This window comes from Antrostomus carolinensis, unplaced genomic scaffold (genome assembly GCF_000700745.2).
Source record: "Antrostomus carolinensis isolate BGI_N321 unplaced genomic scaffold, ASM70074v2 scaffold7831, whole genome shotgun sequence".
NCBI classification, from domain to species: Eukaryota; Metazoa; Chordata; class Aves; order Caprimulgiformes; family Caprimulgidae; genus Antrostomus; species Antrostomus carolinensis.
The window spans coordinates 674-13,188 of record NW_010291926.1 but is presented as its reverse complement, the minus strand read 5'-3'; the positions used below and the strand labels follow the sequence as shown (position 1 = coordinate 13,188).

At 39.2% G+C, this 12,515-nt stretch overlaps 1 protein-coding gene across 1 annotated transcript in view; it reads right to left on the bottom strand.

Moving 5' to 3' along the window:
* LOC104531772 (contactin-6-like) overlaps nucleotides 1-11,582 on the bottom strand; it is a gene marked incomplete at its 5' end in the record, with an annotated part of 24,078 nt that extends 12,496 nt beyond the window's left edge. Inside the window, 5 exons of the mRNA XM_010176768.1 lie at nucleotides 4,453-4,602; nucleotides 4,694-4,852; nucleotides 5,713-5,830; nucleotides 6,175-6,350; nucleotides 11,455-11,582. Of these exons, the coding sequence (XP_010175070.1) occupies nucleotides 4,453-4,602; nucleotides 4,694-4,852; nucleotides 5,713-5,830; nucleotides 6,175-6,350; nucleotides 11,455-11,582 (731 nt within the window). The remainder of the gene's footprint in view (nucleotides 1-4,452; nucleotides 4,603-4,693; nucleotides 4,853-5,712; nucleotides 5,831-6,174; nucleotides 6,351-11,454) is intronic.
* Between the last annotated feature and the right edge of the window lie 933 nt (nucleotides 11,583-12,515).

Here is a 12,515-nt window from a genome sequence, read left to right as displayed (position 1 = left end):
GTGAGGAAGAATTTCTTCACTGAAAGGGTTCTGAGACACTGGAATGGGCTGCCCAGGGAGGGGGTGGAGTCCCCATCCCTGGAGGGATTTAAAAGCCGGGTAGATGAGGTGCTGAGAGATCTGGTTAGTAGTGGACATGTACAGTTGGACTTGATCTCAAAGGTCTTTTCCAACGAAACAATTCTATGATTCAACATGTGGAACAGGGACTATATTATACAGCAGTACATTTTAAATGAACTGCAATTATGTTTACGCATTTCCAAGTTTATAAGGCTGCAGCCACAGATGTATTTGATACATGAGTACCCTGGTTCAAAAAATTAATTAAAGAAGCTAGTAGCATCAAGTATCTGACATTATTATGCCTCATCAACTAATTGGCAAAATGATGTTCCATTCAGACTGTAGCTGCAACACTACTGATTTACTAATTATGCATTTGTTCAGTAAACATGTTGTTGGAGCAATATATTAATTTTTTTTTTAATTGGCTGTATGATTTCTTAGGAAATTCAAAACTCCTTTTGCTTTTCTCCTTCTCCCAACACTGTAAGTGTCCAAAATGTCATTGATTAGAGCTTGATTTCCCCAATATGACACTGTAGGTACAGGGTTGAGGCCAAGCAATGTGCTGGTGTTCCAGGCTGAAGGGGCTTCTCATCACTCAAATGGCTCTTGGTAGAGAGGCAAAGAAAATCTCAGCATTTCTTACCTCTTGTTCTCTATTTCCATAAACATGGCCACCCCATTAGCCTGTGAATATTGACAGTTTTGGGGAACTGGTTTGTGATGTAATGGATGGAATTTAAACAGACCAGCCTTATTCTTATTGTATAGTTCTTTATAGATCTACTTGTAAGGATGATATCATCTTCCTTTACAATCACTGGAGAAGTATAAAAAAGAGGACAACTCTGGAACTGACTGAGACAGAAACCTGCCCTAAGAGGGCACTTGTACTTTTTACCATCTCCAAACCCTTGGTACTATTTTTAGAAATTTCAAGTTTATTTTGTCATTCCCTTCATTCAACTCTCAGTGTCTGAAAATTGGATGTGTTGAGCTAGGGCTGAGGACGAGGTCAGAAATAGGTGGGACAGTTATATCTCAAAAGGTTTTTTTCAGAGATTTTTGGCAAGTTTTGCCATGTCCACCTGCCCTTCCCCATGTCTTCCACCCAGCGTTAGCCTAGCTCTAGAAGACGCAGTAAAGGCAATAGTCCATTAAGTTCACAGAAATATATGTGAACCTGCTGTCACTTCTAGATTCACGTCCACAAATAAATCTTTATCTGAATTCATAGGTTCTAGAAATGTAGAAATTTCATGATAATTTTGTTGTGCAGTCATGAAAGTGAGTGGACGGGCTCTTTTGGAGAGTTTGGCACAGGTGTTCAATTTGGTCACTCATAATCAATATCTTTATGCCCATCAGAGGCAAATAATGTAAGACTGCAAAGAACTGTATTAAAGGAAAAACTGACAAAACAGACTTTCCAGCCTACTGTTTCATGAACCAGTTGATGCTCAATTAGTTCATGTGTTAAATGTGTTCAGTACTTACTACATTTGCATGGGGAACAAATTTGTTCTACTGCTCAGCAGAGCCTCAACTGGGTCATGGTTGAGAAACAGATGACAATTTACAGCTGAGTGCACCAACAGAGGCTCAATTAATTCTCAGCTCCATTTTAATGAAATGAAGAGTGGCTCATTGGCGTCCACAAATCTACTCATGCTCAGTTTTCAGCTGGCAAAATAGTGATTACAACAGCGAAGTTCAAATTCACCCTTTCATGGCCAGCCTTTTGCTCTTCACACTGTCATACTCTTTTCAGTTTCCTATTCTGATAAAAAAAAAAATAAAGATGAGCTGTTACTTCTCCCACTGCACAACATTTTGAGAGAGAAGAATTTACAGCAGTGAAGAGGTTAAGCAACTAAAACCTGAAGTGGGTCTTCTGTTCCTTTTGTTAAGCTTCAGACAGTGCTACACTGTAGAGGAAATAATGTTCCTTGTGCTATTGCCATGATAAATAATATTAATTTTATTGTTTCTTTCTCCTTCTAGCTGTAGCCTTGTGAATCCCCCTAATAAAATAAATAAATAAAAAAATAAAGCTTTAAAAGATTAAAGCTTTTACTGACTGTATAGGTGGTTTTGAATATCACACTTTACAGAGCCCTATGGTGGCCACAGCAAGAAAGACCTTCTCAAGACTAATTCTGACTTCATGATCAGTCCTGTAATGGAGAACATAAATCTGTGGTAGTCCACAGGGAAACTAAGAAGATCTGCCCTCTTCCTGTCTCCAGTTTTTCCTTAGCCTTCCCTTTTCATGTTGCTCCTTACTCCTTGCATGTGAAAGTTTCCTGAGGTTCTCCTTCTGGAGGAAGGGGTCAGGTACCACTCAGGTATCCCCCAGATACCTCAGTCCAGGCAGGATCAGTGCTTCTTTCCAGGCTGGAGGCTCTCAGGATCCCCCCTTTACTTGGGAGCAGCCTGCAACCTGCTTTACTCCCACACTGACCAGGAAGCCCTTACTGCTGATCAGACTCATAGAATCATAGAATCATAGAATCATAGAATGGTTTGGATTGGAAGGGACCTTAAAGATCATCTAGTTCCAATTCCCCTGCCAGCAGCAGGGACACCTTCCACTAGATCAGGTTGCTCAAAGCCTCATCCAGCTTGGCCTTAAACACTTCCAGGGAAGGGGCATCTACAACTTCCTTGGGCGACCTGTTCCAGTGTCTGACCCATTTGATGTCTCTCTGCATTTGGAAATCTAAAAACAAAAAAAATCTATCAAAATTGGTGTTCTAATGATTAAATAGTTTTTTTCTGGCATCAGTACTCAGTAGAAGTTTTTGCTTCAACAATAGGAAAAAGAACATGTTAAATTTAAATCAACAGATTTACTACATTTTAAAGTAATTCTGCCTTGGGACAAATATTCTGAGAAACAAATGGATCCCCCTTTCTAAGGATATATGTATTTTCTGCTGTATAATGTACAAATACCATATTTTGAGTTCTGTCTTGAATAGCACCTTGCCAAACTTCAGAGCTCAGCAAATGAGATGAACAGAGAAGAGAAAGTGGATTGTAAAAGCTGCTTCCATTTTACAGCTTTCCATCCTATAAATACTGATTTTATAGGTAGGAGAGAGTTGATGAGCAGGGGGCTGGGAGAAACGGAAAACAAACCAAAGGTCTGAGCTTCAAATAAATTGTACCAACTGAGTAGGTCAAAGGAATGACAGTGTCGGTCATCCAAGAATGACTCTTCTTCCTATGAGGTTCCAAGTCCCAGAAGATAAATGTGTAAAGGTTAGACAGACAGATAGTAAGGATCCTGTCCTGGAGTCAGTGGAAGCTATTAGTTTCACTTGGGCTTTGGATGCTGTAATTTATTTCCTTCAGTTAAAGCCAATATCCTGTCCCTACTGATGCTCAGATATCAAACACCTTCTGCAGCAAAGGTATTACCTGCTTGTGCTGGGATGTGCCAGGGAGCTGGTTTTATCACTTTCTGTGCAAGTCCCTGGGCAGGTTATAAACATGGTTATAGTTGGAAGAAAACAAATGTTGCTCCCCAATTGCTTGAATGAAAGCTTGTGTTCAGGCATGGGGATTAGATCTATTTTGGGACATAGTAAATGGAGGAAGCTTGGACCAGCTTCATTCTTTATTGCTGGCCCAAGTGATTTCTAAACCAGGGAGCAAAGCATGAGGTACCTCAATCACGCTCAAGCATCCTTTGCATTGGCAGCACAGGTCAGATGTCATAGAATTACAGAATGCTGTAAGTGGGAAGGGACCCACAAGGATCATTTGGTCCAACTCCTGTCCCTGCACAGGACAAGCCCAACATTCACACCATGTCCCTGAGGGCCTTGGCCAAATGGTGCTGGAATCTTGTCAGGCTTGGTGCCATGAGCACCTCCCTGGGGAGCCTGTTCCAGTGCTCCACCACCCTCTGCCTCAAGAACCTTTTCCTCATGGCCAACCTCACTCTCCCCTGCCACATCTTCCTGCCATTCCCTCTGCTCCTGGACACTCTCCAGGAACTTTAGATTCTTTTTATCCTGTGACACCCAAAACTGCCCCCAGTGCTGGAGGTGAGGCCGCCCCAGTGCAGAGCAGAGCGGGATGATCCCCTCCCTCGCCCAGCTCGCAGTGCAGTGCTGGGTGCCCCCAGGACATGGGTGTCCCTCTTGGCTGCCAGGACACACTGTTGGCTCATGTTCAACTTGCCATCAACCAAAACCCCCAGATCCCTCTCTGCAGGGCTGGTCATGAAGCCATAGCAGCCACAGACTAAAATTCCAGGCAGACAGGTAAGTGACCCTCCAGGAGTGAGTGGCTCTGCCGCAGTGAAATTCTCACACCTGGGAATTGGCAACGTGTCTGTGTGGGAAAAATTGACAGAAACCAGGGACTTACCTGCTGCTTTAGTTTTCAGTAGAGCTGATGGTCTGCTTGGCTCCCCAATTCCAACACTATTGCTGGCAACCACACGAAACTCATACTCAACCCAAGGGCTTAAGTCAACCACTGTTGCCTTGTGAGTCCTACCATTAATGACTTCAGGAGCTAAAGGTAAAATAAACATGTCATGGCAATTTATTTTTGGAGTAATTAAAGGTATACACAAAAAATACAAGGCAACTCAGAAATTGCTCACCTGTTGCAACTGCCTGCCATCCCACTGAGAAAGGAGTCCTCATCTGGATGCTGTAGATCTGGACTGGACTATTATTATCTATTCCAGGCTTCCAGGATAACACAGCAGTAGTGCTAGCAACATGTTCAACTTTAACATCTTCTGGTGGACCTGGGGGGCCTAATATGATCAGCGTTTTGAGATAAAGGTATTAGGAAGAGAAGATTCATTGCTGGGTTGGGTTGGGCAATTCTGACTTTCTCAACTCAGTGGAATTATGCATGAAGCTGCAGCTTCATAAAAGCAGCACAATCTTTAAATGATGGCTTCATGCCTGTATGTCATTTTTCCAATTAATGAGGGATTTTGAGTCAGGAAAATTAAAGTCGTTTTGTTACTAACATGAAAACTACAAACAAGGGCATGATTTTATTATTTTTTTTTAATCTGGCAAAGAAAATTATGCAATGTGTCTTTTGTTGAACTATCCAACATTGTCATAATTCCTCTTGAACTGAATTAAAACTGAGGTTTAGAAAGAATGCACGATGGTGCATTACATGGATTTCCGATTTCTGATAGATTTTAGAGGGTCTGCTCCCATCACAGCTTTTCTCTTCCTGCTGTCAGTAAAAAGATTACCTAGCTGACCAAAGAAAATAATTTTTCATATTATCTTCAAATAAAGGAATCACATCCCTTGTTTTTTTTTTCAGCCTGCACAGTGACCCAGAGATGACCACCAACGAGCAGGTGACAGCAGTCCACTGAAAGTAGGACTTCCCTATGCCCTGACTTATTGACCTGTGTGGCCAGAGAAGTTCACCTTCCAAAGAGGCCACAGCAGAATTGGGTTAGCTGCACACTAGGATCGTGCTGGCCAGAATCTCAATCCAATGTTGAGGTCAAGGGTAGAAGATATATAGCATTTCACTACGGAAATGTTGAATTGATCTCCTAGGAATCATTTAAACAACAGCTGATGTTAAGAATTTCTAATTCCCCCAGAAGATGCACGCATCTACAATTAACAGACATACCTCTTACAATAATATCTACTGTTGCAGACTGACTGTCTAAAGTTGTTTGTACCATGCACACATATTTCCCAGAATGATGTAGTTGAATATTTCTTATCATCAAATCCCCAACAGATTCCTGGAGATACAAAGAAAGTAAACTAATCACTCACAACATGCTTTCCATACTGGACATTTTTATAAATTGCTCAATATTAATAAAAAATTCAGCTTTTAAATTAAAATATTCATAGCTATCATCAGTTTATTTCATGTGGACATTTTTATTATAGCTTCACAAATAACTCAAGCGCCTTTATGAAATTTAAGAAAGAAAAATAAATGGCTGCAGCCCTTGTAAAGAAACAGTGATTTGCCATGCATATAAATAGCGATGGAAGAATTATGATAGATATTTGTGTCATCTAAAGACTGTGGCAAATAGTTTCATTAAGCACTAAGGAGTTTAAAAAAAACCCTTACTCTCCCAATTCTTTCAAAATGATGTATTCCTCTATTAAAATCAATTGCATTGCCATTGAATGACCATGTGAACATCACACGAACGGAAGGGTCGTGAGACACCTGGCAAGGAAGGACTATGCTTTCTCCAACTGTTACATCCATATTAGAAGGTGGAATAGTAATTACAGTCCTTTCTGTGGAGACAAAAAATAATTCCTTTTCATTAACATGCTTATAAAAATAGTAGATCTTGAATGAGTCTTGTACCATTTGTCAAATGATTTAAAATTGGCCCAAATGTCCCATAATATAGAAAATTATCTCTAATACAATGATGATTTCAGAACACTCTTACCCCTGTGTAGCCTATTACTTTTGCAGTACCAATACAACGAGCATGCCTCTGAGAGCAGAGAGCGAGCAGATGTCAGAGGCAACATACTAAATTAGTCATATGTATCTTTGTAAAGCCCATAGTCAATAGATATGATTTCAGCTCAAAAAGTGCAGACTTCGTGATTAAGATCGTTCAAAATATGCCCTCAAACTTGTAAAAAAAATCTCTATTTATGGGAAACTGCAGCAAAAGCAAAATTGCTGTTCATCTCCACTTACTTTATACATCGAGATCCTTAATCTATATTAATGTTCGTTGTAGTTTACTGCACAGTGTTGCTGATGTTACAGCCTCAAAGAAGATATCTCACAGACAGAACAACTATTTCTGTAATTTTTTTAACCCCTTACACTAAGAAATGCACTTGCAGCTTTTATTAAGGGAAGCAGCAGCTCGCTGAAAGGGAAAGAAATGGGCTTCTATGACTTCATTTTTGTTGATATGACTGGCAGATAGATTAGAGATAACAACCACTTTGTTGTAAGCAATTCCTTTGAATAAAGCTTTTGTGCATGAAAGTGGTGAGAATTTAGAGGCACATAAATAAAATGAGAGTAGAATCTATTCAACAATATTAATAAGTTCTGCAAATGATGTGAGAGGAGGAGAAGAAAATTTACATGAGCTGTATTAGTTCAGCGCTCGTTCTGGCTTAATGCTGTGTTAGAAATGTACTTGAAAATTCAGGATTTTGGTTTTACCAAGATCTTGGTTCCAAAGGATTGATGCATAATAAGGCATCCAACCTTTTATCTTCATACATATTTTCGTTCAGACTGTCACTATCATTGCAGTAACTCATTACTATGTGAGTAGAGATAGACAATATGGGCTGAAACTTGAAGGGCTTCTTCCCAGCATCTGAGCTGTGCTGGGTGGGTGACCATCAGTGGTCAAGTAGAAACAAGGTAGAATGTTGTATTTTCTACTAACTTTTTGAAATGAAACTGGATCTCATTAGTTTCTGCTAGATGCTGCAGGCATCAGGTCATGTTTTCCAAGGCAAACAAAGAAAGAACTTGTCTGATTTTTGTCATTACAGACAAATTAGGTGTTTTTTTTCTGGTATCGTTAAGAGTTATTGCTCAAACTTGGAACCACTTTCTCAGATTTCTCTGTGTACTCTGATTGCTCTTCACAACCATGTAAAACAATCTTTGTGGCAGCTCCATCACGTTGTGTGAAGTCAAAGACAGCAGAAATATGAAGGGCTCAGATGACTGTCTTGAAGATACTTGATCATTAGGTTAAAGAAATCTCTTCCTCTCCCTGGAAGCAGTGTGTCAGATGCAATAAATTCCAGATGATTCAAGGGCCGTACTCTTTGTTGGCACAACTCCACTGATTTCAGCACACGCTGGCAAAGAACTTGGCTCCATAAATCTCAGATGAAGTAATTCCATTGTGAAGTACAGGTAACTTTTATAGAATAATATTGAAAAGTACCTGGGAACTACAGAGGACCTCCACAAAGTTTTCTTTCCTTGCTTTTTCCTCCTGTAGTTCTTATTCACACAGCTAAAATAGAACTGCATGAATAACACTTTGAGGAGAGAAATTCTATTACTTGCAATAATGCTGTATATGTTAAAAGAAGAAAAAAGAAATAATACCCTGGCATAAGTTAAATAGCTGGAACTTCTCTCTGCCACTAGCAGGTGAAGCACGATGTGCTGGCCTGATGTGGTCCTCCAAACACAATATCCCTTCCTTCAAAGCCATCCTTTAAGACTCGCTCCTTCCTTAAACCTGTAAAGGGTGCATCTCTATACTGAGCTTTCGAAGCCAATGAAGTAAGGCACTGAAGAAGTAAAGTCTTCTCCTGAACACCACAATTGACCTCAAAATGGAAATTCTACATTGCTCTGAATGTTTATCACAGAATCATAGAATGGTGGGGTTGGAAGGGACCTCTGGAGATCATCTAGTCCAACCCCCCTGCCAAAGCAGGTTCTCCTAGATCAAGTGGCACAGGAAAGTATATGGTATGCTTTCTTCCAGATTCCACTTGGGTTTTGTCTCCTCTGTCTTTAGCTGTGCAGGAGAGATGTCTCCACACATATTCTCTCATAAACGATGCAAAAGGTTATGCCTGGTTTACTAAAGGGTGTCAAAGAGTCTGGCAAGTCATCCTGGGCTACCCCTCACCTCATATAGCCCCTGGGTCTGACCTGTGTGGTGGAGCTGGAAGAAGCAGGAGGTGGGAACTGGCTCCTCTGAAACGACTGGAAAAGATCACCTCCATATCTCCTGTCTCCTGTATGGTGTAACTGCTGCTGGGAATGGAGAAGGCCGGCCCTAACAAGGCTCATTTACAATGTCAACCAATCTTTCCTGAGCCTTCCACGGAATGAGCTCATCCAGCATTAATAAAACTTTGTGCCACTACTGAACTTTCCATGTGCCAAGTACTTTTTGTCCTTCAAATTTCCCTTTAAAATAACCACCCTTCACAAGACCCACATCACCTCTACTGCCACAAGACAAAATACCACCTCATTTTGTAACTCCTGCTGCTCTGTGTTGGATGGTTGGTCACCAGGATCGGTGCATTTTTGACTTTTCTACAATACACTGTGTACAATTACAGCATTCTATAAATAAGTAAAATACTATAAATAAAAGCAATTTATTTCTATGGAAAGGTCGAAGTAAGAAGAGACAAGAATGATACAAACAGTATTGCATAGAATTTGTAATCAGATTCAACGTTCTCAAACCCATGGAATACCAATAGAAAGTAAATTTTTTTATAAAATCTTTAAGCCTCCATCAAAGCCAGTTGTCAATTGTAGAGAAAGGGACCATTAGCTCCAACCAATTGTAATGAAATTGACTGGGAATTTTTTGAAACTTTTCTTCATCAGAAGATTCCAATAATATTATGATTGCCTCATTAGGGCTGTCATGTCATTTCTTGTGTCATTATTTGATCACACATGCAAAGAGGTCAGAACTAAGACATCAGTTACAGAAGGACTTCCTTAATAGAAGGAATAAAAATTCCAGAGATCATTTATCTGTTAAAACCTATGGAATACCTCCTTAGGGAAAAGATAGAGATTTTGGAACCCTCTAGTGAGCTGTTATTTTGGAATATCAAAACATAAAGGTTTCTTCTTATAACACAACAAATCCTAATAGCTATATGCTCTTAGTATTATAAGTCTATTTTCTTATTGGCATGAACCTATTAATAAATAGGTTCCACCAAATAAATATTGAACACTGTCCTGTTGTGAATTATATCGGGTTTGTGTGTGAGATGTGGTTGTTCAGTCATGGTAGCAAAAAAAATCCATTTTATGGTGGCATTATAATCCTCTTGTATCACTTGTTCTAGTCTTCTCATATGCAGTGATACCACTGATGTAGAGTGGTTTACTTGTGTGATATTTTCTGCTTCTTTTATGGGGTTGTCTTTAAGATTTCCACCTCGAATACTTTTAAAAGCTTCTTAAAAGCTCTTGGTTCTACATTATCCATCTATCTTGCTTAGCAACTGCAGACATGCATTATATGGCAAATCCTATTCCAAAGGAGAAAATAGATAAGATGTTGTGAGTGCTGGAGGTACAATAAAGACTTCTCACACAAAGGATAAACAACTCAATGAGCAGCAATAAACTTAATTTGCACATTAGATATGCTTTTCCAAGTTCTGACATTTCAGTTGAAAATAATGCTGAAGCAATGAGGCCTATAATTGAACAGCCAAAACTTCTCCAGAGGGGAAACAAAAACAAATGTTCCCTGCAAACAAGATCATTTTTATACCATGTTGTTACTCAGTGTTTTAATAAACTTCATAAATGCCAAACAAAATATTTTTTCCATGTTTTAACGTGACTTTTTTCCCACATTGCTCCATTAGAAAGTATGGATGTGATATGTGAAATGCCATATAACTTTAATGAAGTCAGTGCTGCCTAAACCCTAAACTCCTCAGTTTATTCATTGCTAGCTGTGCTGGAACTTCGTCTCAGATTAGACATTGCACTGCATCAATGCTAATTGCTCTTTCATAATATGAGTACCAAAAAGATTTTTGCCAGATGCAATAGGTTAGGGAGGAGGTCATGCCTGCAGGCTACAGCAACCATTCTGAAGTCATTGAAAACAAGAATATTAAGGAAAAAAAGTTACAAATTACATCGAATAATGGGTTCTTCTTGTAAGTACAGACATTATTACTGTTAGCTGTTTGGCAAAACTGATTAATATGCTTACCATACTCTCAGAAGTTCCACTTTTTAACTTGTTCTGCTCATTTAAAATCAACAAATACGATTACTTTTCTAAGAAAACATTTGCATTGAAAAGATCATGCAGGAGCAAAAAAAAAAATTTAAAAAATTATAAATTGGCCTCAGTTTTCCTTCAGCTGGGATGCAGAGAAAGAGCGAGTGACTTCAGGATCTGTGGAAATGCAACATATGCAACATATATCTGCCCCACGCTGAAGAAAATAAACCCACCTGATTTTCAGACTACTTCAGAACCTCTTATTTCTTTTTGGCACCTCAGCTTTAAAGTGTCTTCTGCAGTCTCAGGTGTGATATAAATTGTAAATGGGCTGAATAAACTCACTCGAGCACCCTACCCAATGTCCCCTGAGCAAATATCATTATTAATGTGACTACTTGTTTCTGTGGATATCTAGGGAGACCTCCCTGATAAATAAATTGATCATGGGAGTGGTGAGGTCATCAGGTTTTCTTTACTGCAGGCAGTGGAGAGCTGAGTTTCAGCTTTAAACTGCAAGTAAAAAATCTGTCAATGCTAGCACTGCTTGGCACAGACTTGGGCATCCCAATGAAAAAAAAAAACAACTAAAAACAAAACCAAACCCACATATTTTCTCATATTCATAAAGCACAAAAGAAAAAATGTTAAAATACCTTTCACAATCAGGTTCCCTGAATTTCTGGCAACTCCAAACTGATTTGTTGCTATACAAGTGTACACCCCAGCGTCTGATTTGGTGATGTTATAGAGCCTGAGACTGCCATCCTCTAGGAAGATGATCCTGGGGAAAAAATAAACAAATAAAAAAAGAAGAAAATAAGACTTCTGTTATAGGAACTGTGATAGAAATGCAATGCTACTTTTAATATTTAAATACGTCTATTATATATTTTCCCCTTCTACAACAAACTGAATATTTATCAACCAATTTTCACCTCTGCTTATTATTGATTTCTACATTAGGAATGTTATATTGACACACTGGAGTTGACCATTAACTTATCTAGCTGACTTTCTTGCAGCAAAATGTGGAGTCTCAAGAGAAAGAAAGAAGACCCAACTTGTTACCTAATTGTGCTATATTTTACCATGGGGGGCTTTATTTTCAGATCTCCGTGCTCCTGTGTCATACTAATGTTGTGTCTGATCCCAGCCGCCTCTGCAATTTTTGTCAGGATTATTAAAAGATATTAGCAGAGCAGATGAGATGCTGAAATGTCATCTCAGAAGCCAAGGAGCCAAATGAAATACATCACTGTCTCATGGGGGCCTCAAATCACCTTATTAGTCGTGATGTTTTTTACAGCAGTTTGCAGAGGATTGGGTAAATTGCATTTAATAGTAATTTCAGGACCACTCCTGGGTTTTATGGATAAAATTAATTTCTGAGCTTGTTTATATGCTTCTTCATGTGAATGAGATACTTTAGGAGGTAAGCCAGGATGGAGCTTGGCATGTGTTTTCCCCAGGTAAGCTTTCACTGCATGCCTGGCACATTTTTGCTTTTACAGACAAGGGCAGCACTTCGAGGTTTGGGGATTTTCTTCACAAATTTACAGAACACCTATCTGTCAAAGGTAGAGAAATTAAAAATGAAAATGGAATTAGGTAATTGATGAACTTTTGGACAGAAAATAATATTATTCTGTAATGTTTTGTTAATTTTGTGTCAGTCCTTCCATCAACCTGTTGCACCTGATAGATGTTGAAGTTC